The following is a 22702-nucleotide window of genomic DNA, read 5'->3' as shown; positions in this document are numbered from 1 at the left end:
TTCTTAAAAAGACCACATTTTATTTTTCCTCTCTCAGTCTCACTTCTTGAAAAAAACAATCATTTTTTTAAATGTGGTCATTCAAAAAGTTTCCATATATTACATAACAGTCTTAACAGCAGTATTACTTTTTTTAAATATCCCTGAAGTTCAATCTCTTTTAACTTATTTTGTATCTGCAACTGCAAGAGTAATAAGAACTGAGCTGTTTTCCTTATCATTATCAGAGTTAGTCCCATTCCTTTGCAAATGAGAAACTAGTAATACAAACTTGGCTGCAGTACCCTTTAAACTCTATGCCTCCCAGTAGGACACCCGGTGTTCTGCAACCCATCAGTCAGTTCTAGGGCAAATGCAAACAATACTTTCCGTTACAATAACTTGTATCCAGGAAAAAGAAACAGGCACCCTGTTGCATCTGCAGCATAGCAGCCAGAGAAAAGTTTACCAGCTTTAGCCAATTGGAAGCTGTGGAGCTGGGCCAAGTTAGCATGTTTTTCTCCGCCTCTAGATGAAGTCATGATTGAAATATGACATTGAAAGGGAAGGGGAACAGGAAAGAAAAGCTAAACCTGCAACAAAGTGTCCTGTGCCCAGAACGCGGTTAGGAAGTGTGTGCATACTTCGGAACCCTAAATGGTTCTCAGTTCTGTAAACTTCTCCTCCCACTGGGTGGAGTAGGGCCTTTAAGAGCAGCTGGAATGCAGTTCCTCTGATCAGCGTAGCCAGTTGTTGCCTGTCTGAACCTCTGCCAGTCCTAGAGACTGGTGCCCTGAGCTCCAACCAGCGGGCCTCATCCTACACCCTCACCACCGCAACTTCTCACCCGAGCAAGAAGCAGCTCCCAGAGAGAAAGAACGTTCCCACCTGCCTAGCCATGGGAGAGGACGCTGCACAGGCCGAAAAGTTCCAGCACCCTGGGTCTGACATGCGGCAGGAAAAGCCCTCGAGTCCCAGCCCGATGCCTTCCTCCACACCAAGCCCCAGCCTGAACCTAGGGAACACAGAGGAGGCCAAACGGGACAACTCACAGGTGAACGCAGTCACGGTGCTCACGCTCCTGGACAAGCTGGTGAACATGCTAGACGCTGTGCAGGAGAACCAGCACAAGATGGAGCAGCGACAGATCAGTTTGGAGGGCTCCGTGAAGGGCATCCAGAATGACCTCACCAAGCTCTCCAAGTACCAGGCCTCCACCAGCAACACGGTGAGCAAGCTGCTGGAGAAGTCCCGCAAGGTCAGCGCCCACACGCGCGCGGTCAAAGAGCGCATGGATAGGCAGTGCGCACAGGTGAAGCGGCTGGAGAACAACCACGCCCAGCTCCTCCGACGCAACCATTTCAAAGTGCTCATCTTCCAGGTCAGTGCCCCCTATGCCTCCTTACAGGCGGGCTGGAACTCCTTATCATTCTTGATCTCGCTCATCCTGGCTCTCACAGCCATTTTTACATTTGTCCTGCCTGTCAGGGATCACACATACAAGGCACTGTCCCCTGTCTGCCTGCGGAAAGCAAATGTGAAATCTTCACACAGGGGTGGGAATTTCCCAGGTCACTACAGACTAATCCAAAGAAGATGTCCCCGGGCTTAGCAAGCCCCGGGTCATTTGTCAGGGAGCACCTGGAAGCACTCTGTACAGGTTGGGAAGATGTGCAGGTGCGTGCACCCTAGTCAAATTCATTTGTCTCTTTGCATTAGGAGCTTAGGGCTCTGGCTGCAGCTGTTAGCTGGACAGGGCAAATTAATTCAGTGGCTGTTCATTAACTCTTTGTGGAAATGAAGTGATCATGTGAGGTATTTTGTTGTTTTTTTAACCAAAAAGTCAAACTATCCCTTTATACAAAGGCTACCAACGTTTTGGGGACCAATCAAATAGAGGATTGATTCCATTAGAGTTAGCCTTGTTCTTTTAAGACTTTTTGGGGGCAAAGCAATCTTGTGGAGTTCTTTTCTAGCAAATGCACTAGAAAAAGAGAGTACAAACACACTAGACGTGCCTCTCCTTGTTCAGAGAGACCACAACTGTTAAGTAAAATAAAAGGAGTGTTATCAGTTATAGTCACAAAGGCTAGTCTTAAATGTTTCTCCTTCAAATGGTTGCCTTAGAATAAAAAAGGCCACTTAATTTTTTTTAATGCATCAATGATGCAATTAATGTAGCAAGAGGCTATCTGGGGACAGGGAGATTGCGTGGGGCTCTTGTTCCGCCAAGTGGTGGGCATTTGTGAATCCCAGGGCAGCCCTGCCTAATGCTGGAAGCCCTTCCGCCCAGTGGAATCCAGCCAGCACAGAGCCCAGGAAGCGATTGCCATCCTCGCTCCAGGGCTGTCTCGTTGTGACCATATGAATAGGAGAGGATTTCAAAGCCATGGAGGGGAGAGGCTATAACCAACAGTTTGATTGTGAAAGGCACACAGGGAAAGCCTTCATCTCCCAAGAGAGATTTAGAAATTGGGATTTAAACCGAGGGAGTCTTCTTTTTCAAAATGAATCTGCTCTGCCAAGTTAGAAGCCTTCCTACCCCCATAAAAGGAAAGACTCATCTCGCTGCTTTTTTGTCCTCCTCAAATTGCACTTGAGTATTGTAAAGGTTTAGGGAGCCTATGTCCTACTCTACCTTGCAGGCTTTTGCAGCTGAAAACTTTTCAGCTTTTAATGCAAATGCAGTAGCTTTTCATGCACCAGATGAATTGAAAAGAGATACTGTAACTGGGCCTTTCTTAAGCCATATGAGATCCTTACTTTATTAGCCTAAGAGATATTAGAAATCTCAGCTCTCAAGGCATTTCTAAATTAAATACTGATCTCCAAACAAAACCAAACATGTACAGACCTGTTTAAGTCTGAGACACCAAAGGAAATTTTCCTGCTTCCAGTATGAATCAGGCAAATTATCTCTTGTCCCATCCCTCAGTTAAGGAAGAGGAAAAAAGTATTTATCTTGTAGAGGAAAGTCACAATTTGTCAGGATTGGGTTTTGTTTTGTTTTGTCATGGATGTTCTGCAGATGTTGGGGGGAGGGATGGAGAGGATATGCTAGTAGAAATTCAGGAGAATTATAAATCTGACATTAAAAAAAAAAACTGCTTGGGAACTTAAAGGCATATGCTGTTGTGAGGGCCTGACATGGTCTCCTGTTTTGTCACATTGAATTGACAGGTGTGAAATTGCAGCCAGATATGGTAGAAATTCTCCATATAGTGAGTAAAAGCTGAAACAGGGGTGCTCAAGACCAAACTGGAAGCTAAGAACATCCACAGAAATGTGCTCGGACTCCATTCTGGGCCCTTTAGAAAACAATCCCCAAGGACACCTTTAAAGAGCATTTTAGGAGGCAGGAAACTAGAGGCAAGTGACTGGACCTTTCTTAAGCCGTGTAAGATCCTTTATTAGCCTAAAGGATATTAGAATTCTCAACTCTCAAGGCATCGCAAGATGATTGTTTTGTATAAAACTAATGCAAGCACAGTCCCTCAGTGGACTCTCTTGTTCCTTCTAAAAGTAGCAGTTTCCCCAGAGTAGTAATTATGCCAATGGATAAAATAATAATTTGTATTAGAGAGTGGTCCAGTATAGTAGTTCAGAAGATAAATTTTGGAGTCACACAAACAGTAGTTCAAATCCTAGTTCTACCACTTGCTAAATATGTGATATTGGACACAGTTTGTAGCTTCTCCAAACCTGTTTCCTCATCTATACACTGATGATATTAATAAGGGCAAAAAAAATCAAGCACTTAATAAACCCAGCATACATTGGTAAGCATCTTATCTCATTTATCCCAAATCTACAGATGAGGATGTTGAGATTTGAAAATGTTTATGGCTTGTCTGAAGCTACTTAGTAAGCAAGTGGTGAAACTGGGATTCAAACTCATGTTTAATTGATTTCAAAGCACGTACTCTTGAACCCTAATGCTTCTTCCCTCCTATCTCTCTCATAGAGTGAGGAATGAAAGAAATAACATTTAAAATAGTTAGCAGGGGCTGGCATGGTATAAGTGCTCAATGAATAGAAGATATTACTGAGTGGATCTGAAATTCATTTGCTCAGAAAGAAGGCTACACTTTTGCTTGGTTAGAAATATGGTCCTTGGGTAAAAACTGACCTCACCTTGCCCAGGATCTTAAAACAGCTCCGCTACACACACAGAACCATGTATTGTATAACTACCGCCATGTTGAAATCAACATTATATCTCATCTCCATGAAAGCAAAGGACTCTTCCCAAAAGACCTACTCAACGAACCCTCCAGTCGCAGCATAATCTTCACAGTGGAGCATAAGGGGACTGCTTCCTAGACCTGTGGAGAATGTGGAGGGCAAATATGTACCAGGTGTTACTCAGTGTCTTTAGGTAATTTATCATTTTCGGCCCATCTGAACCCTATGCCAGACTTCCCCTTATTAAGTCTACTGTTTCTAATTTAAGACAAAAAATTATGTAAAAATAAGAGAGTGAGAAAGGAAAATCTATCCCATGACCTGAGCATATTTGGTATGGTACTGTTGAGAAGAGTACATTTTCAGTTTGTGGAGTCCTGTTGAGCCCGCCAAAATCTACAGGTCTGTTTTGGTTAGTGGTTGAAGATACTTACACATTTTTTTTTTTTTTTTTTTTTTTTGAGACGGAGTCTCGCTCTGTTGCCAAGGCTGGAGTGCAATGGTGGAATCTCAGCTCACTACAAACTCCACCTCCTGGGTTCAATCGATTCTCCTGCCTCAGCCTCCCAAGTAGCTGGGATTACAGGCCCCTGCCACCATGCCCAGCTCATTTTTGTATTTTTAACAGAGACAGGGTTTCACCATGTTGGTCAGGCTGGTCTTGAACTCCTGACATCAGGTGATCCATCCGCCTCAGTCTCCCAAAGTGCTGGGATTACAGGCGTGAGCCACTATGCCTGGCCATAATTGCATTTTTTAAATTCCAAACTTTGTCCTTAATTTGTCCAACTTAAAACATGTCATTACTTATTTAAGTCTGTACTGAGTGTTACAACATTGTTGTAGCTGTTAAACATCTAATTTCTTAGCAATTACTTTAAATTATAACCAGTAGTGTCTAAAACTAAGAAACATTCATCTCTCTTTCAGCAATAAAATAAATTTTAAAATCCTAGTTAAATTCAGCAGTTTTCTCTTTTAAACTTTTTGGTAATAGCTTCAGATCAATATTTGAATTCAAAATACTGTGACATGACCCAGCATAAATAAAATAAGACTCATAGGCATTGCTGATCAAAAAGCAAATGCTAAAGAAAGACTGAGACTTTGCTTCTAAGCACAGCGATCATTTACTAAAAGAAAAAATAGAATTTGTACAGAAAATCAGTAACTCTACACTTATGAGGAAATTTTCTCTTTTGATTTAAGAGACTAGAATTTCACAGGTAACTGGCCCTGAGGATGCAGTAGCCTCTTACGTCCTCTTAGGTTCTAGTAATGATTATTTGAAAAAGCAGTTGGGAGATGATTTCAAATCCAGGGAGCAAAATGAGAGTACTCTTGGACAGCTTACACTTTCATCCACATAAAATTGGGAAATTGGGTGAAAAAAGTAGAAAGGTTAGCTATTTGCAGTGGATACATTTCTGGAGAATGGAGCCTATAAATGTGTTCAAATCTTCATCCTTTGGGTTCCTTTGATAAGGTCAGAATTTTAGAGAGACGCTAAAAGTGTAACATCTTCAGACCATTTTTAAATTGATTTTTTAAAAGCCTGTACTTTATCCAAAGTCACTGCTTTGAAGACTGTTACATTAGTACAGACCTGGAAGAAATGAGGATATAGGTAATAAAAGACGCCTTTATATGACAACTCGCCATGTTTCTATCACGCTACAATGTTCCCATATGGGATATTAGTTTTGATGTGTTACTTATCCAGTGCCCTTTTACTTTATGAGATAAACAAGATATTAGTTCTTATTGTTATTATTTACATTTATTGAATGTGAGCACTGCCCCAGGCACTTTAAGTGAATAACTGATTATTGTTGGTATTTTTTAGAAAGAATCATTGCATACTCTTATGTAAAAAAAAAACTAGACTCTTTCAGATGCAGCCCTTCCAAGTAAATGCTGCCCCTTCCACTGCTTTGTAATCTATATCTATTTGAATTGAATGAATGAAAAATGTTCTCCAATGCAACTCAGGTCCTATAGTTTTGATTCTTACATAAAACAAAACACATTTGGTATCAGTACACTATGGAATCAACTCTGTAATTTGTTAATTCTTTTTGTGGGGTTTATGTTAACATCACAGAATCAAACATGTTAGAGCTGGAAAGCACCTTAATAATTGTTCAGTTTAACTTCGTTTTGTGTCAAAGAAACAGAGGCCCTGAGAAACAGTGACTAGCAAGGTTTCATTTTATTATTAATAATAGAGATTATAGAATTGAATTGCAAAATGAGTAAAAACAAATACTATAATCCCACCTTGGTAAAGTTCATGTTTACTGGGTTTTCTACATCAGCTTTTAAATAATTCAGTGTGATTTGGTTTTTTTGTTTGGTTTTGTTTTGTGTTTATTTGTAACAAAGAACACCTAACCAGTGTGTCTTAAAAAAGAATTGAACCCTTGATAACACTGAAAAATAATGAAACTTTTAAATCCTCCAGAATGTGAAAGACTGCTCAGGGATTATAACTAATGCATTTTATTCTTATGACTTGCTGATTCCACCGACAGCTGCCTTAGGGGTGCAGTTCTAATCAATGACTGTATCCACTTGGCAATCCATACCTCAGAAACACAAATCGGAGAAAACCATCAATGTGTAAAAGAGACCTATAAATCAGAATGTCAGGTGGGCACAGTTTCATTTTAATAACTAGTATTTAGAGATTATTGTATAAAATATTCCATGGACACAAATTTATGGTCTTCATATCCCTCCAGGATTCTACCGCATCCCAGTGGGAATATGACATCCTTTGTTATTTTCTTCTACCAACAGGAATGATGAGTTAGTGACAGGAAAGCAAACTGTTGTTTTTTCTCTCCTTATTCAAGCTTTTAAATGACTTACCATGATTTCCTTTCTAAGGAGAGTCATAGAGTCTTCTTTTCTGTTAAGGTGTGCATATCTAGGTATTTAGATATGTACACAGAAGATTTGCTTCCATGAGCTTCAAACCAAGAAGTGTCCAGAATGTTAGCAAGTTTGTCTGTGTTGATACAAATAGGACTATTAGTTCACTAGGATCGATATGAACAGCAAACAAGTTAAAGTACAAGGAGAAATGCTACATTTTCAGTTCTTTCCATTCATTTTTATGCTGTGAGCATATCAGTCATATATGTTTGAAGTGTGCTGTTTTATTCCCCTTCCTTCGAAAAACTCCTAAGGGTTCTTGTGAAAGGTCAGAACCGGGAACACCTGCATCAGGGGAGCTGAGGACCTTTTTGAAAACAAAGGGTAAATAATCAGCTCTATTGGGGGCCTCTACTGGGCAGAACTACAAAAAGAAGCAGTGCAGCCCACAGGGGATTCCTAGTGCCATTTTCAGGAGCTACAAACCCTAAGTAGACCTAGAAGTAACTAGGGCAGGGAAGCAGTGACAGAATTGAGGATGTGCACTTGATCTTCTCTCTTGAAATCGTCATCAGTCTTGCAACCTGTAAGAGAAAGCAAATCAGAAACATTACAACAGGAGGCTGAAGGCAGAAGTGTCACCTTGCTTATAGGCATATGAAATATCAAGTGTTTCCACGAGGTGTGTGGGGGAGCTTGAGCACAGGGCACGTGTGCAGGTGAGATTAGGCACCTCAGGAGAGGGCAGTTATCCAGCATCCGTTATCTTAAGTTTAGACTGAGTTTCCACCACCATAAGAGTTACTTCACTGTCAAACACCACTCACATGTTTTACTATAGAATAGAAATTTTGAAAAGTATCAGTATTTTTCTGCTTCCAAACAAACATTATGGAAAGGTAAGAGCTACATGTGCTTGGACATTCACAGATTTTTGTGTGAAAAGAAAGGGCTTACCTTCAGAGTAGATGCCATCAGAAGCCACAAAATAAACACTGTTCAATATACAGAACATTAAATCCTGTTTGTGTAATTAAAATGACAGCAGAAGCATAGCAGTTAGCCAAGAAGACATATCTCACTTGTTTCCAGTTGCATAAAGACACATCCAACTCATTCTGGATTATCTCTGTTCCTGCTGGGTTTATTTTTATAGCTGGCGTCAAAAAAGCTCTCATATAATTTCCCTGGCATTTTACAAAAGAGTTCAATTGGGTTTCCTACCTTCCCTCAATACCCATTCATATACACAGTGTGTATCTACCACAGATCATATATGATTCACCTTATAATAACTTTCCTCAAAGCTGTCCTCAAAAGATACATGATAAAAGAATCGAAAGAGTCTAAAACTCAACAGCAACTATGCTTTTGTAATAATAAAATGTATATTTAAGGAAAAACTGTAATATTATTAGTTTAATTCCTTTAGAAGTTCAGTTAATATGCCTACCTTTTGTTGGGATTAAATAAAGGGAAGTTATACAACTTACTACCTTTGATTACCCTGAGAGATTATACTATGCAAAATGTACCTCTTCTCTGGTAGCCAAGGATTATTTTTACAGTTTTCTGCCTGAATTTCTGCTTTCCTCACTGAGGACTTTTAGTGACATTTCACTGATCTCTTGGTTTCTTCCTTTCCTGTAAGCAACTCCTGTCAAACCTTCTCAACCCTCTTGTCAAACCCCAGAAGTAATTTTGCTTCTAGACTAAGCATCCAAGCCTTAGCTATTTCAGTTGTCTAACCCTCTTTTAGTAACACCCATCCACTGCAAAGAAAATCCTTCCTTAAAAATGGAGATCATTGCCCCCATTGGGACTTAGGTTCTCTTGATTTCCCAATGGCACCAGCAGTCAGCAAACTTCCTTCTAGACACAGAGCTAAACTTGTTCTTTTATAGTCCTCAAGCCTGCCCAAAAGAGGGGCAATCTCCATTCCAGCCACTCTCAGGGCTTTCTTAGGAAGCCACCTCACCCAACATGCACTCATTTAACAAGCAGCTGTTGAGCTCTAGGTGCTGGCACACAGCATGGACAAGAGACAAAAATCCCTGCCCTCATGGGGAGTACACTCCGGGGAACTAGAGGCAACCGCAACTTGAAACGCGGGAAAGCAGTGCTTGTAAAAGGCCATGTTATAAATAACCTGTGGCAGTCCCATGCTCCTTTTATTTATTTTTTTACTTTGTCTTTTACTATGGCCTGGACACTTACCATGACATTCAAAATGGCAGAGTGTGGAGAGAGTTTTGGGAAACACAATATATGATATCGTCACTCTAACGAGGAATTCTATTTAATTGGACTTTTCTGCTTTTTGCGTCGACACAAGACATTGCCCTTTGTTTCTAACCAATTTATGGAAAGGACTCTGTATAGTGTGTATAAGGGGAGACACAGGGTTGTATTTTTCAAGGAATATCATAATTCTACCATTCAGTTGTTAACAAGGAGAGGGTTTTTTTAAGTTTCTGTAAAATATCTAAACTTTATTTAGTCTTTGTATCAAATATAAAGTGACACTCTTAAAGCATGTTTTCATCTTTTCAGTCAATCAAAATTACAAAACAAGAAGGGAAGTTCTTGCCATTAACATAAACTTTGCATGACGTTTAAGTCCCAGGTAGACTTTAAAATCCACTAAATCCAGTTATTTTTCAAACTGAAAGTTTACTGAACAGCCTTAGATATAATCAGGCAATCCTGAGGCTCTGGTTGCAGGAGAGGTGGCAGGGGTGTCTGGAGCTTTGCCCCCCTCTGGCATTCCAGCAGAACCCCTGTTGCCCCTGGGAGTGCAGTATGAAAGCTGCTAATCTAGGTCAAATCTCTTGTTCATATCTGGAAGAAACTGAGACCCAAGGAGATTAAGTTATTTGCTGAAAGCTGTCCTGCTATTCAGTAGTACAGCAAAGACTGAGACTCAGGCCTCTGGCCACACATTCACTACTGTGCCATTTCTTTCAAAAAAGATGTGAAGACATCTTGCTGACTGGCTCTCCTTTTCCAGTATTCAAAGAAAAATATTTAAAAATCAAGAGTTCTTTAGCTGTGTAACCCGAGTCTGTCTGCATTCAAAACTCCCCAGTGAGCAATGTTGCAACACCATCCCCCTTCCACTCTAGAGTTGAGTGTTCAGGTGCTGCTCCTTGAGAGCCAAGAGGAGCCATCTTTGCCGTGTGCCCGGCAGCTGGAGGAGAGTGCTGGCAACGGTGAAGGGGGCAGCTTTCTGTGCTTCTCTCCTCACTCTTCGCTGGAAGTGAGGGCCAAAGTATTCTTGCCCAAAGAAGCTCTGTGTAACACTAGAGAACTGATAAACTATGGCTGGCAGCATAATTTCCCCTCACTACTCTAAAAATAACCCTAAGATCTCACCTCCGCTTAGTTACTCCCCAAAGGATATTCTAAACCAGAAGGCTTCCTGAGTGCACCCCCAGGAAGCCTAGTCCTTGCTTTTCTCACTCTTAAATGATGTCCTCAGCAAAATTAGTGTGCACCTTTGAGCAGATACTAAGGCTGGCCCTACCTTTACTTCTGACTCCTAGTTGGAGAGGGAACCCAGTCAAGGCTTTATGTGTGTCTGGTATTTGAAGACTTCTCAGTTCTCACCCTTGCCCTATCTTTTATCTGCCAACTTGATCTTCAGGCTCTTCCGCAGTGGGATTTTGGCAGGCCCAAGCCCTCTGACCTCAAAAGAGGATAGGAGAGAGAGGGCCTCTGGGTTCACAGCACAGTAACGTTCTTTAGCTCCGTTATCTAGGCAGCTTCCTGGTCTATCTCAGTCACTGCCCACTTCCCCTCTGCCTGTCACTGATAGAGTTTCTGCCGGTTGTCCTCCTGATATTCCCAACAGGCTGCCCTTGGCCTTATCCAGCCTAAAGAGAATGACTTGACGAGTTTAGAATTAACTCTTCCTATTCTAGAAAACTCAAGCCACAAACATTTGTTTTTTATCATCACCGTGTCTCCAAAACAGACACACGTATTACAGCAGCTCAGGACTATTTGTGAAATATGTTATTAACATGAAACCTACATTGTCCGTCTTTTCAGGAGGAAAATGAGATCCCTGCCAGTGTGTTTGTGAAAGAGCCCGTTTCCGGCGCCGTGGAAGGGAAGGAGGAGCTTCCGGATGAAAACAAATCCCTGGAGGAAACCCTGCACACCGTGGACCTCTCGTCAGATGATGATTTGCCCCACGATGAGGAGGCCCTGGAAGACAGTGCCGAGGAAAAGGTGGAAGAAAGTAGGGCAGAGAAAATAAAAAGATCCAGCCTCAAGAAAGTGGATAGCCTCAAGAAAGCATTTTCTCGCCAGAACATCGAGAAAAAGATGAACAAGCTGGGGACAAAGATCGTATCTGTAGAGAGGAGAGAGAAGATTAAGAAATCTCTCACGTCAAATCACCAGAAAATATCCTCAGGAAAAAGCTCCCCCTTCAAGGTTTCTCCCCTCACTTTCGGGCGGAAGAAAGTCCGAGAGGGAGAAAGCCATGCAGAAAATGAGACCAAGTCAGAAGACCTGCCTAGCAGTGAGCAGATGCCAAATGACCAGGAAGAGGAGTCCTTTGCAGAGGGTCATTCCGAAGCGTCCCTCACCAGCGCCCTGGTGGAAGGGGAAATTGCAGAGGAGGCTGCTGAGAAGGCGACCTCCAGGGGGAGTAACTCGGGGATGGACAGCAACATCGACTTGACTATTGTGGAAGATGAAGAGGAGGAGTCAGTGGCCCTGGAACAGGCACAGAAGGTACGCTATGAGGGTAGCTACGCGCTAACATCCGAGGAGGCGGAGCGCTCCGATGAGGACCCCGTGCAGCCTGCCGTGCTCCACGTGCACCAGACCTCCTGAGCTTAGAGCCACTGTGCCATCCTGTGCTGTGCTCAAGTGGGCAGCCAGGGCTGAAGAACAAACTCTTGCACATCTCCAGCACGACTCACCCACTCCTGCGTTCCTGTCCAGGCAGTAATCATTGACCATATAGTCATAGTAAGACACACGAGACCAGGCTTTACCATGAAAGCGACCTGTCACGGACTCCACTTTTAATTTGCTCTTAGGTTCTATCTCTGTAGAATGTCTCCAAGATTGAAGAAGAAACTGAGCAGTTGAAAAATGCTAATCTGTTTGACTTAGTCAGAAAAAAACAGAGGATAATTAAGATACTAGTCATGAAAAGTGATTCATTCTTTTTTGTCATTCCATAAGCTTGCTGAATAGTGTACCGGTAATATATTGTATTTCCACCGTACTCTGTGAATCTAATTATTATTCTTTAAGTGTTGATATATAATATACATAAATATGTAAGCTAAACATTTATGTTTTAAGAAGAAAACATCTACGAAAGGTAAAAAGAGATGCTAAGTTGGTTGTTTACTTACTAGAAACCATTGTTTTATTGCAAACGAAGGAAAAATGAAGAGATTATAAAAGTCAGCTAATGAAGTAAGATACGTAGTAAAGTCAGGACTATTCAAAAAGTAAGAAAGAAAATTTGGAAAATAAGAGAAACAGGAAACAAAGAATGCCGAAAAGAATGAAAACAGAGAAAAAATGTATGTGCTTGAAAGTAAAATATTTACAATAGTAGCTTAACTATTTCACTCTTTAAATAACAATACTAAAGAAGTTCGTATATCCTGGAATAACATGTCATCTTCAAAATATTTTTATTTTCTAATATTTTTAATAATAAACCTTTTATAGTGTTAAAACTGTATTTTTCTTAATAAATAAAAGATATTACAAATATTTCTTTAAGAAAGTTCAAAAGGATGTTGTCTTGTTAACATTGGAACGAATATAAATCTTCAAAATACAATTAATATATACTGTTTTGTGGAAACTTAGCTCATACTATTCTTTAATGCTCTTCAAATTTAAACTAACCCTTACATTCCATGTGATGTGATGTAGGCTTATAAGATGCTAAAATCTACAGGTTTTGGAAGTGAAAGATTCTATTTTTTCTTTTTTTGTACATAATGGGAATTTCATTCCAGATTATATTTTATTTATATATTAATTTCACAGAATATTAATATTTCTTAACTTCTTAAAGCATGCTAGTGTTTTATGTATATGTACATGTATATTCAGACAGGGTAATTTTATCTGCTGCCTAACATTGTACTAAAATATTGCTTTATCTGTTTTTAATTACAAAATGCTAATGATTTCTTTTCTTAAATTATAGTTTAAAGACAATTGGCCCAGGGAGCAAATCCCCTGCCTTTAGTATGAACCACTATAAGTAACCTTACAAATAGAGTTAATCCAAGACAATATTAACAAACTGTGCTTTGTCTTTAATAAAAGCGATAGGATTAACAAACATATTGATGGCATAACCTATTCAGCTATGTCCTTATTTTTGCAATAATGTAACCTCAAATATTGGATTGTTGAACCAACAATGGCTGTGTTAAAGAAGATTAAATAAACCAAATAATAAAAAGCATGAAACAATGTCAGTTTCTTTGGCAGAACAGTTTTAGAACAAGCAGAAATAATTGATTTTTAAACTGTCCTCCAAACGTAGCAGTAATGTTGATTGTTTCAGTCTTGATTTCCCCTATTAACTCTGCTTCCCCCAACCGATCTCATTTAGAAATCTAAGTCTCATTCTTCAAGTTTAACTTTTTTGACATCACCTTGCCAGCCTTGGAGAGTATCTGAATTTATTGCAGCAGCTTGATGAGTTTGATAGTTACATCTGCATTTTTCTTGTATTATATCAGAACTTCTAATACCTTAAATAGTCCTGCAAACATGAATATATTGACCTGTAAATTCAGTTTACTCATACAGATAATCCTTTGTCTTCTGCAGTGCCATAGAGTTGGTAGAAGACTTAATTTTACTCAGGGCCCAAAGCAAGCCTGTTTAACCTTTATGGAGTTGTTACTTCTTGCAGCTGAGAAGTTGGGGGACCCAGACCTAATGTAATGTTTACATTTCCTTTTCAAAATGTTTTTCATTTGTTCCTATAAACTAGCTGTATGTCAGCTGAAAACTGCACTTGAGCATTTTTTTAAAGTTTCACTGGCAATCACATTTATTCTATGTTCCACATTTGAAGCATTAAAATCCTAAGCAATAAAACAGAGAATAAGGCCAGATAATTGTTGAAAATCACACACTGTAGGGATTAGAGAGAGAAACAGTTGTGGAAATTGAAGCGATTTATTCTGTATTATTCTTGCAAACTGGTGAGGCAGCAACGTCCCCAAATTAGATATGTCTTCTCCCCACCCATCCAACAACCCATTCCTAACTTTCTATGCCTGGAGCTCAAGAACTGGATTAGTTTTCCCCAAAGATCGGTTATACATTAATAAGGACTGATATCCATATCTTACAAATATAATTCAGGAGTAAGAATTTTAGTGTTATTACATGGGTCTATTGTAATAGATGTAATAGATGTAAGCATCTATTACATGGGTCACAAATCTCACAGAAATATAGCAAAAAAGTCATTTTTCTGTGAGATTTGTTTTAAAAGTAAATAGGTATATATTTCAATAGGAATATTTTCTTCTGCTTAGGAATCCAGTATGTGGCTGAATTACTGGTTCTTTTTATATGTGAAAACAAAAGACCCTCACTAAGACTAGTTCTGTACAAAACAAGGACTTCTGATATTTATTGTCTGATGAAAACCCAAAATGTTTCTGCTTTTAGCAGTGCTCACCCAGAAGAGCAAAGTTTGACACTCATGCGATTAAGCCCACTATTAGGAAACCTCAACATAGCCTAACTGCCAGTATAAGTAAAGGTTATAATGAAAGTCATTTCCTACATTAAGACACTAATGCCCAAGTCCAGTTAATTCCTGCTCAAAAGTTTGTTTACTGCCCTGGAGCCCAAATCTAAGTGATTTTATATTGAAGATTGTGAGTATGAAGAATTGAGGTACAGGCAGCAATCATTATTAACAGTTCCATAGCAACCACAAGTCTTTTCCTAAAAACCAAGACTCAAGCACTGCAAAACAAGTTTCAGATGAAATTGGCATTGTGACCTTTGTATTCTGCTTGATCTGGGTGTCTAGATAAAGACTTCTGTAGCCAGGAACTCATTCCTAAAGGGAACAGGCAGTAACTTGCATTATTAAAGGTATTTTCTTATTTATGTTTTAACCATTACATTATCCTGCAGTATTTGAAACTCTAAAATTATTTTTAACTCTCCACATAAACTGCCCTAGCTAAGGAGTCACACCTTTAAACTAAGCAGCTTGATTTTCATACATGTATACACTTCTCACTGTAAAAAGCAATTTGTTAAATATTTATTGAGCAAAGCAATCTTTAGTTCCTCCTATTTGCTAAAATTTTTAGCACCAAAGCAGTGAGACCTAAGAAAGATGGAGGAAACCAATATTTTTGAAAACCTACTTTATACCAGCTGAGCACTCCAATGCCAGCAGTACTGTGTACCTATCACATGTTAGATACATGCATTATCTCATTTAATCATATAAAATCCTATTTGGAAGGTATGATTTTTACCTCCATTTTAAGAGTAGAGAATTTTGAAGTTTACTGAATCCAACCAGTAAGATAGAATGGAGAAAGGACTCCTGAGTTCTTAACTACTCTAAGGTCTCACCCTTCATGTTATAATTTAACTACTTTTCTATTAAGGGTCACAGAATTGAATGATTAGTCCAGTTCAAATAACTAGTGTCAAGGCCAGTGTTCAATTCCAATCTGAAATCCATGCGACTGCCAAAACAGACACTTAATTATCCTACAACTCTGCATAATTATAAGTCAGTTTATAAGCTCTCAAATGGTATAATATTAACTTCATTTTACCACCCCTTATACAGCATCACTTACACTGCACTTTGTAAATGATTTTGATGATTGTCATTCCAGTGCTAAAAAAAAAAAAAAAAAAAAAGAAAGAAAAAGAAAACCTCACTGTTCTTGGAGAGCCACAGAGAGACTATTATTCAGATATGCTGAGGCCACAGAGGGGCTCCTTAGCTCCTTGGCCTCATCCATTGTCAGTAGCTGCAGGGTTCACTTTGGGGAAGGGTATAATAAGAGCAAGCTGTCAACAGAGATAGACACTAGAATCAGCTCATTCAAAAATGGTTCATGAAGTCTGCCTCAAACTCTTTAAGTTAAAGGAGTTATATCCCTGTGTCATAGGAGAGAACTTGCTATATTCTCCTTGGACAATTCCTCTCATAAGCTGAAAAAAGGAACAAATGGCAAATCAGCATGCGGCCAGGGGTGTGGGATTGTGGAGGTTCAGGAAGTAGGGTGAATCATGAGGATACAGAGACCTAGCCTATGAATATAATTCCTGCAAAATTATCCAGCTGTGTTCTCAGAAAAACACAGGAGCTAAGTCAAACAAATGCTGGTGTCTCCATCTCTGTGTGCAAGCAATCAGAGAAAGCCCTCTAGGCCAGCCCTCTTTCATCAAGATGTAGGCTGCAGGCAGCTACTTCCTCCAAAGGCTTTGGCAGGGGTCACAAACTCAAATGCCTGAAAGCTCAGACATGAGTAAACTGACTCAAGGAGATGGTGGCAATTGTGGCAAAGCTATTACACATGGGCCGTGTCCTGTCCAATGGGGCACCCTTATAATCCACCTGTGCAGAGGCAGTGCTTCTTTCTAATTCCCACACAGGGAAAGTATGTTCTAGGAGCCACCCTGCGTGTGGTAAACTGGCAATCACTACCCAGTTCCACTTGCTGTGTGAGAAATGGGGTCCAATGACTTCCCGGTCCAAAACATAGGCCTCTTTTAAGAAGAGCCAAAATTCAGATTTCTTTTTACATGAAAATCTCCTGGCTTTTAGTTTTTGGCAACTGATTCAAATCATTTTAAATGTTATGCAAGCCAAATGTAAATGCCTGCTGGCTGGATGTGGCCCAGGCATAGACCATCCATTTCGGACTCCTGGTCTACAGAGATGAAGGCTCTTGGGTGCTTCTTCCCCTCCTGGAGGCATAAACACAATAAGAGAAAGTTAGTGACAGGATTGGATTTGCCTTAGGAAAAAACACAGAAGCCTTCTTAGGGGGATATAAAATGCAAAAACACCCTTGCCGGTACTTACAAGAAGTTTCCCTCTTGCCACTTCCCGAATTTATGAAAAGATTGCTGTTAATGCTGTGTAAGGAGAAGTAGTCAATCACATTGGAGGGTGGTTGTACGGTCTCTAACGGAAAAGCACCCCCCCTTGTTATCAACATTGCTAGCCACCTGCGCAGCCCCTGGGTGTCAAAGGGATTGGTGTTCTTGGTAAGCAGAGCATATGAAGTTACCATCCCACTTCTGTGTTCCAGTTGAAAAATACCTACTCTTGTCAATAACCTGAGGCCCTATAGATGACAAAAAGTAAGGCTGTATTCTGCTCTGTCATATATCATCACAAAATTGCCAGCCAACACTCCAGTTCTTCTTCAACTCTTTATCGTTGGTAATGACGTACAAAAGAGAAAGGACACGGCTCAATTTCTTTGGATGCTAAATTGAGCCTTCAGAGCTCAGAGTTGGGAAAAAAAATACTGATACAGATTTAGCACAAGGGTCAAGATGTCCTCTGTTAAGGAGAAACTTTTTATGTTGGCAACCACTTGAAGATCTAAGGAAGCACGAGGATTAGCTGTGTTCTCTTAGGTCCACTGCATGTTAATTGTCTCTATGACCCTAACGGCACGCAGGGAAAGGCAGCATATTCCAGTGAATGTGCCCTTATTTGAAAAGTCAAATTTCCTGGGGACTTTAAATCAATAATTACATACCTACATAATAAAAGGAAGGCCTCCCTGCCAGGACGGATGGAGAAAAGCAGTTTCTTAGCTTGTGAGATTGCCCTGAAATCAACCAGAGAAAGGGAAACTGATGCCCATTGGCTGTAATTTCACTACAATCTTTAGTGTTTTCTTTTTTCTTTCTGCCATCACTCTTTTTAATTATGAGACTAAAATGTCCTTCCCAACTATCTCATAGCTAGACTTTTAAATGATTAAATAAAAGAAGTTGGCCTAAATTTTCCAGTAACTGCAGGGCATTTTTATCTTCAAAAAACATTTCCCCAATACAGATATTCATTTTGTTTTATTAACATTTATTACATTTATGGGGCAGCTATATGTGCCAGGCCCTGTGCTGGGTATGTAGATAAAACAGAGGAATAAGAATAGTCTTTGCCATCTATAAATTCCCCATCTTTGAGGAAGGTGAAAGTGCTGAGAATCCTGTACATAGAGAATTTAAACTTATAATAGCAAAGCAATAGGAAACAAATAATTTGTAAAAGAGTCACCCAAGATGGTTAAATGGAGATACTGTAGCTTAGCTTTGTAACTTATTGTCTTAGTCCTTTCCGGCTGCTATAATAAAAATATTATAAACTGGATGGATTATAAACAACAGAAATGTATTTCTCACAATTCTGGAGGCTGGGAATTCCAAGATCAAGGCACCAGCAGATTCAGTGTCTGGTGACAGTGCCAATTTCTGGATCAAAGAGGGTACTTTCTCACTGCATCTTCACATGGTGGAAAGGACAAGGCAGCTCTCTAGGGCATCTTTTATAAAGGCACTAATCCTGTTTAGGAGGCCTGAGCCCCCACGATCTAATCACCTCCCAAAGACCACCCATCCTAACACCATCATACTGGGGATTTGTTGTCAACAAATGGATTTGGCAGGGAGTAGGGGAGGACATAAACATTCAGACCATAGCAGATACCATAAATGTCCAGGATAGAGCTGGCAGGAAGCTAAGCTGTGACTTTGCTATGGAAGCTAAGTTGTTTGGACTTAATGATACAATCACACAGGAATAGGAGTTTCTGCCTCTAAAGCAGGAAACAAAATGGTGGAAGAGAAGCACTGAGTGGAAGGAACCTTATAAAGTCTTTAAAATGAAACATTGACAACAAGCACATTCATTTGTTTTAACTGACAAATAAGTGTTGAAGCAGACAGTATGCCAAGACCTGTGAGAGGGGCTGGGTTTACTGGCAAAAGCAAACAGACATTCCTTTTCCATCCTATAGTCCTAGTGTCCCTCAATAAACTGCTTGCTTAGTCACTCTCTTGATGAAAGTTTTCAAATTGGTTTGCTTTTTGGTTTTAAGGAAATTTTCTCTCTTGAAGTCACATTGCTAATTTATAATGTTATAGGATGAGGTAGGAATGTATAAATGAAAACATAAAACGGAAATCAATGAGAAAATATGGCTCCCTTCAGGTATAGTAACTTTATATCCAACTTTGAAAGAGGGCATATTCTCCTTACGATAACAACTCATCCTTGGTTTTTTTTATTATATTTATTAAGGTTTTTTATTTATTTTAAAAAATATTAAGTAGGGAAAAAATGACCCATAATCTCACTGTCCAGATAATTCCTACTGTAATTATTTACTTTCTTACATTAAAATATTATGGAAAACTAATAGTAGTTTCCTTTCTTCTTCTTCTTCTTTTTTTTTTTTTTTTTTTTTGAGACAGAGTTTTGCTCTTATTGCCCAGGCTGGAGTGCAATGGCGCAATCTCGGCTCACTGCAACATCCAAAAAAATAGAATTACATTGCTAGTCATAACTTGTGACTTCTGAAGCTTCCACAACCTCCGGGTTCAAGCGATTCTCCTGCCTCAGCCTCCCAAGTAGCTGGGATTACAGGCATGTGCCACCACGCCTGGCTAATTTTGTATTTTTAGTAGAGACCAGGTTTCTCCATATTGGTCAGGCTGGTCTTGAACTGCTTACCTCAGGTGATCTGCCCGCCTCGGCCTCCCAAAGTGTAATAGTAGTTTTCTATTGTTGTGTAACAAATTACCACAAATGTAGTGACATTAAACAGCACTCATTTTTTAGCCCACAGTTTGGCAGGTCAGAAATCCAGTGTGGGAAATAAGAAATAACTGGAAAATAATAAATTTCCCAGTCTGAGTTCTCTGCTCAGAGTAGCTAAAGGCTGAAATCAAGGTGTCAGTTGGACTGAGTTCTTGTCTGGAGGATCTGGGAAAATTCACTTCCAAGCTCATTCTTGTTGACAGAATTCAGTTCCCAGCAGTAATAAGAATGGGCCGCCATTCCCTCGCTGGCTGTCTGCTAGAGACTGCTCTCAACTCCTAGAGACTGCCCATATTCCCCATCGTGTAGTGCCCTCCATCTTCAAGCCAGCAATGGCAAGTCCAGTCCATCTCATGCTTTAAATGTCTGACTTCCTTATCATCTGCTTCCACCAGCTAGAGAAAACTCTCTGCCATTAAAGGGCTCCTGTGATTGGGTCAGGCCCACTTGGATCATCCCTCTTAAAGTAAATGGTGCCACACAACATCATTAAATCACAAGAGTAAAACCCATCATAGTCACAGACCTGGGGATTACACAGGGCATGTCCACTGAGGAGGTAGGAAATCTGGGAGCCATTTGAGAATTTTGCCTACCACATAAAGAAACATAGTAAGGAAATTGAAATACTGCAAAAAGGTATTAAACAGGATATAAACAAGCTACTCCTATCCTACTTCTCCCAACCCCACACCACAGTGATAATCATGGTCAACAGTTTTCTTACACATCTTTCCAGGAAAAAAAAAAAAAAATATATATATATATATATATATATATATATATATATATATATATATATATATATATATAAAATGCAAATGTGTCTCTGTATCTCCTCTTTGAATTTAAATAAAAGGAATCAAATTGCTTTTCTCTTTTAATCTTGCTTGGAGCTCCTTCTTTAGTGACAAATGTGGATCAGCATTATTCATTACACATAAGAGTAGCTTTCTATGTCTTTAATAGTTATGTAAGAATAAGCAAAGAGATCAGCAATGAATCATCCCTAAAATGGAGACAAATTATTTATTATTTCCTTTTTTAATTTATGGACAGAGTCTGCATCAGACCCATTGTTCTACCTGAAACACCTTCTTCTCTTAGAACAGACGAGTCCTCCAAGAGTCTCTATTTTAGAATAGAGTCAACTAATTTTCCGCTAAGGCAAATTTAAATAACAACTTCTGAAGGAAGTGATCCCTTTACACACAAAAGGCTTTTAACAGTATGTCCTTACCTGTGAAGAAATGGCACCATAAAAAAGAAGATAAAGAATAAGAAAAAGAAAACAGAAAAGCAGAAGGGATTAGATTAAAGTTAAAACTGAAGTCTGGAGTTCATCTATGCTTCAGAGCAGGAAGAAAGTTCTACCCTCTGAACATTACCACATCTTTTCTCCCCAGCAACATCGAAGAAATAAAAGGTATTACTTTTTCCATAAAAGATGTATTTCTTTCTAATTATTGTCATTCTAAAATTCTTAAACTACAATGTTTGATCTATGACTTTAGAATACCAATTTTTCATATCTATTTCTTCTAAGCACAAAAAGACAAAGAGACTTCCACTACCTTTCATTGTTCTTTGAATGGGACTAGATACTAAAAAATAGATTTACATTTCTAGTCATAACTTGTGACTCCTGAAGCTTCCACAAAACTCATATATTCTACTTTTTTCTACTGAAGTGACAAGTTGCTCTGCTTTCATCAATTTAAATGAAAACACAGTAAGCAATAATAATGGCCCCATTTTCGTGAGCTGTTTCTTTGTGTGAAGAGTCCATGAGCTGAAAGTTTCTCTTCAGAGATCAGTCCACTGTTCTGAAATGGAGATGAACTATTACATATAATGCTAATGCATATGAATTTATGTTAATTCTTGAAGAATGTGGTAATTTGCTCTCAAAATCTTAAACTTCCTCACCTCTGCTGCAGAGAGACCCTAAAAGCACATCTCTGAAGATTACCTACCGGGACATCAAGGAGGGCACTTAGTAGTAACTAGGCAGCAATTTAAGAACAAACCTCAAGATTGTATGAGGCAATTGTTAGTGATGAAGCAAAACAAAGAAGCTGAGAGGAGATCCAGTACCATCCTTTGATCCAGGTAAGCAGGAAACCTGACCTGGGCCTGCACCTCAGGGAGAACCATGCCTTAAAGCACCTTCCAAGAAATGTTCTAAGTCCCCATCTGGTGCCTGGGACCAGCCCCTCTGCTATTTGGTCGGGAAGTCTCAGACTAGATCAGGACCTATGTCTCCATTTCTCCTCTACAGAGCACTCACTAAGCCTCTACCCGGGCCAGCCGTGGTAGTTCATGCCTATAATCCCAGCACTTTGGGAGACTAAAGCAGGAGGATCACTTGAGGCCAGGAGTTTGAGACCAGACTGGAAAACATAGCAAGGTCCCATCTCTACAAAAAATTAAAAAATTAGCTGGGTATGGTGGCATGTGCCTGTAGTCCTAGCTTCTCAGGGCTGAGTCAGGACGATTGTTTAAGCCCAAGAGTTCGAGACTATAGTGAGCTATGTTTGTGCCACTGCATTCCAGCCTGGGTGACACAGCAAGACCCTGTCACTTAAAAAAAAAAAATTAAATTATTCTCTGCCTCATGCATGAGGTAAACCAAATTCCCCAAAGAACCTCTAAGAGGAAAGCACTGCTGTCCAGGAGAATAGTTTTTATATGAGACCGTGAAAGATTGGATAAAATTGGGCCTCTGGAATGGTGCTGACATGCTGTCTTAGGGTGACAGTGACCCTGACTTTGGAGGGACACAGAACAATTCAAGATTCTGCCGATCCCTGGGCT

The 22702-nt window shown here is 39.7% G+C and overlaps 1 protein-coding gene across 1 annotated transcript; it reads left to right on the top strand.

Moving 5' to 3' along the window:
- Positions 1–434: 434 nt before the first annotated feature.
- CAVIN2 (caveolae associated protein 2) lies at positions 435–13504 on the top strand. The gene is made up of 2 exons (XM_004032979.4): positions 435–1360; positions 11098–13504. The coding sequence occupies exons 1-2, from the start codon at positions 878–880 to the stop codon at positions 11890–11892; spliced, it is 1278 nt and encodes a 425-aa protein (XP_004033027.4). The 5' UTR covers positions 435–877; the 3' UTR covers positions 11893–13504.
- The last annotated feature ends 9198 nt before the right edge of the window (positions 13505–22702 follow it).

This window comes from Gorilla gorilla, chromosome 11, assembly GCF_029281585.2.
Source record: "Gorilla gorilla gorilla isolate KB3781 chromosome 11, NHGRI_mGorGor1-v2.1_pri, whole genome shotgun sequence".
In the NCBI taxonomy this organism is placed as follows: Eukaryota; Metazoa; Chordata; class Mammalia; order Primates; family Hominidae; genus Gorilla; species Gorilla gorilla.
Note: the sequence above shows the minus strand (reverse complement) of the source record. Positions and strands in the feature narration are given on the sequence as shown.

What these genes read in the sequence shown, in the direction of transcription:
- CAVIN2 (XM_004032979.4), top strand. Translation starts at nt 878, where the DNA reads ATGGGAGAGGACGCTGCACAGGCCGAAAAGTTCCAGCACCCTGGGTCT. An exon ending in TCAAAGTGCTCATCTTCCAG is followed by an intron (nt 1,361 to 11,097) that starts GTCAGTGCCCCC and finishes CCGTCTTTTCAG; the next exon opens with GAGGAAAATGAGATCCCTGC.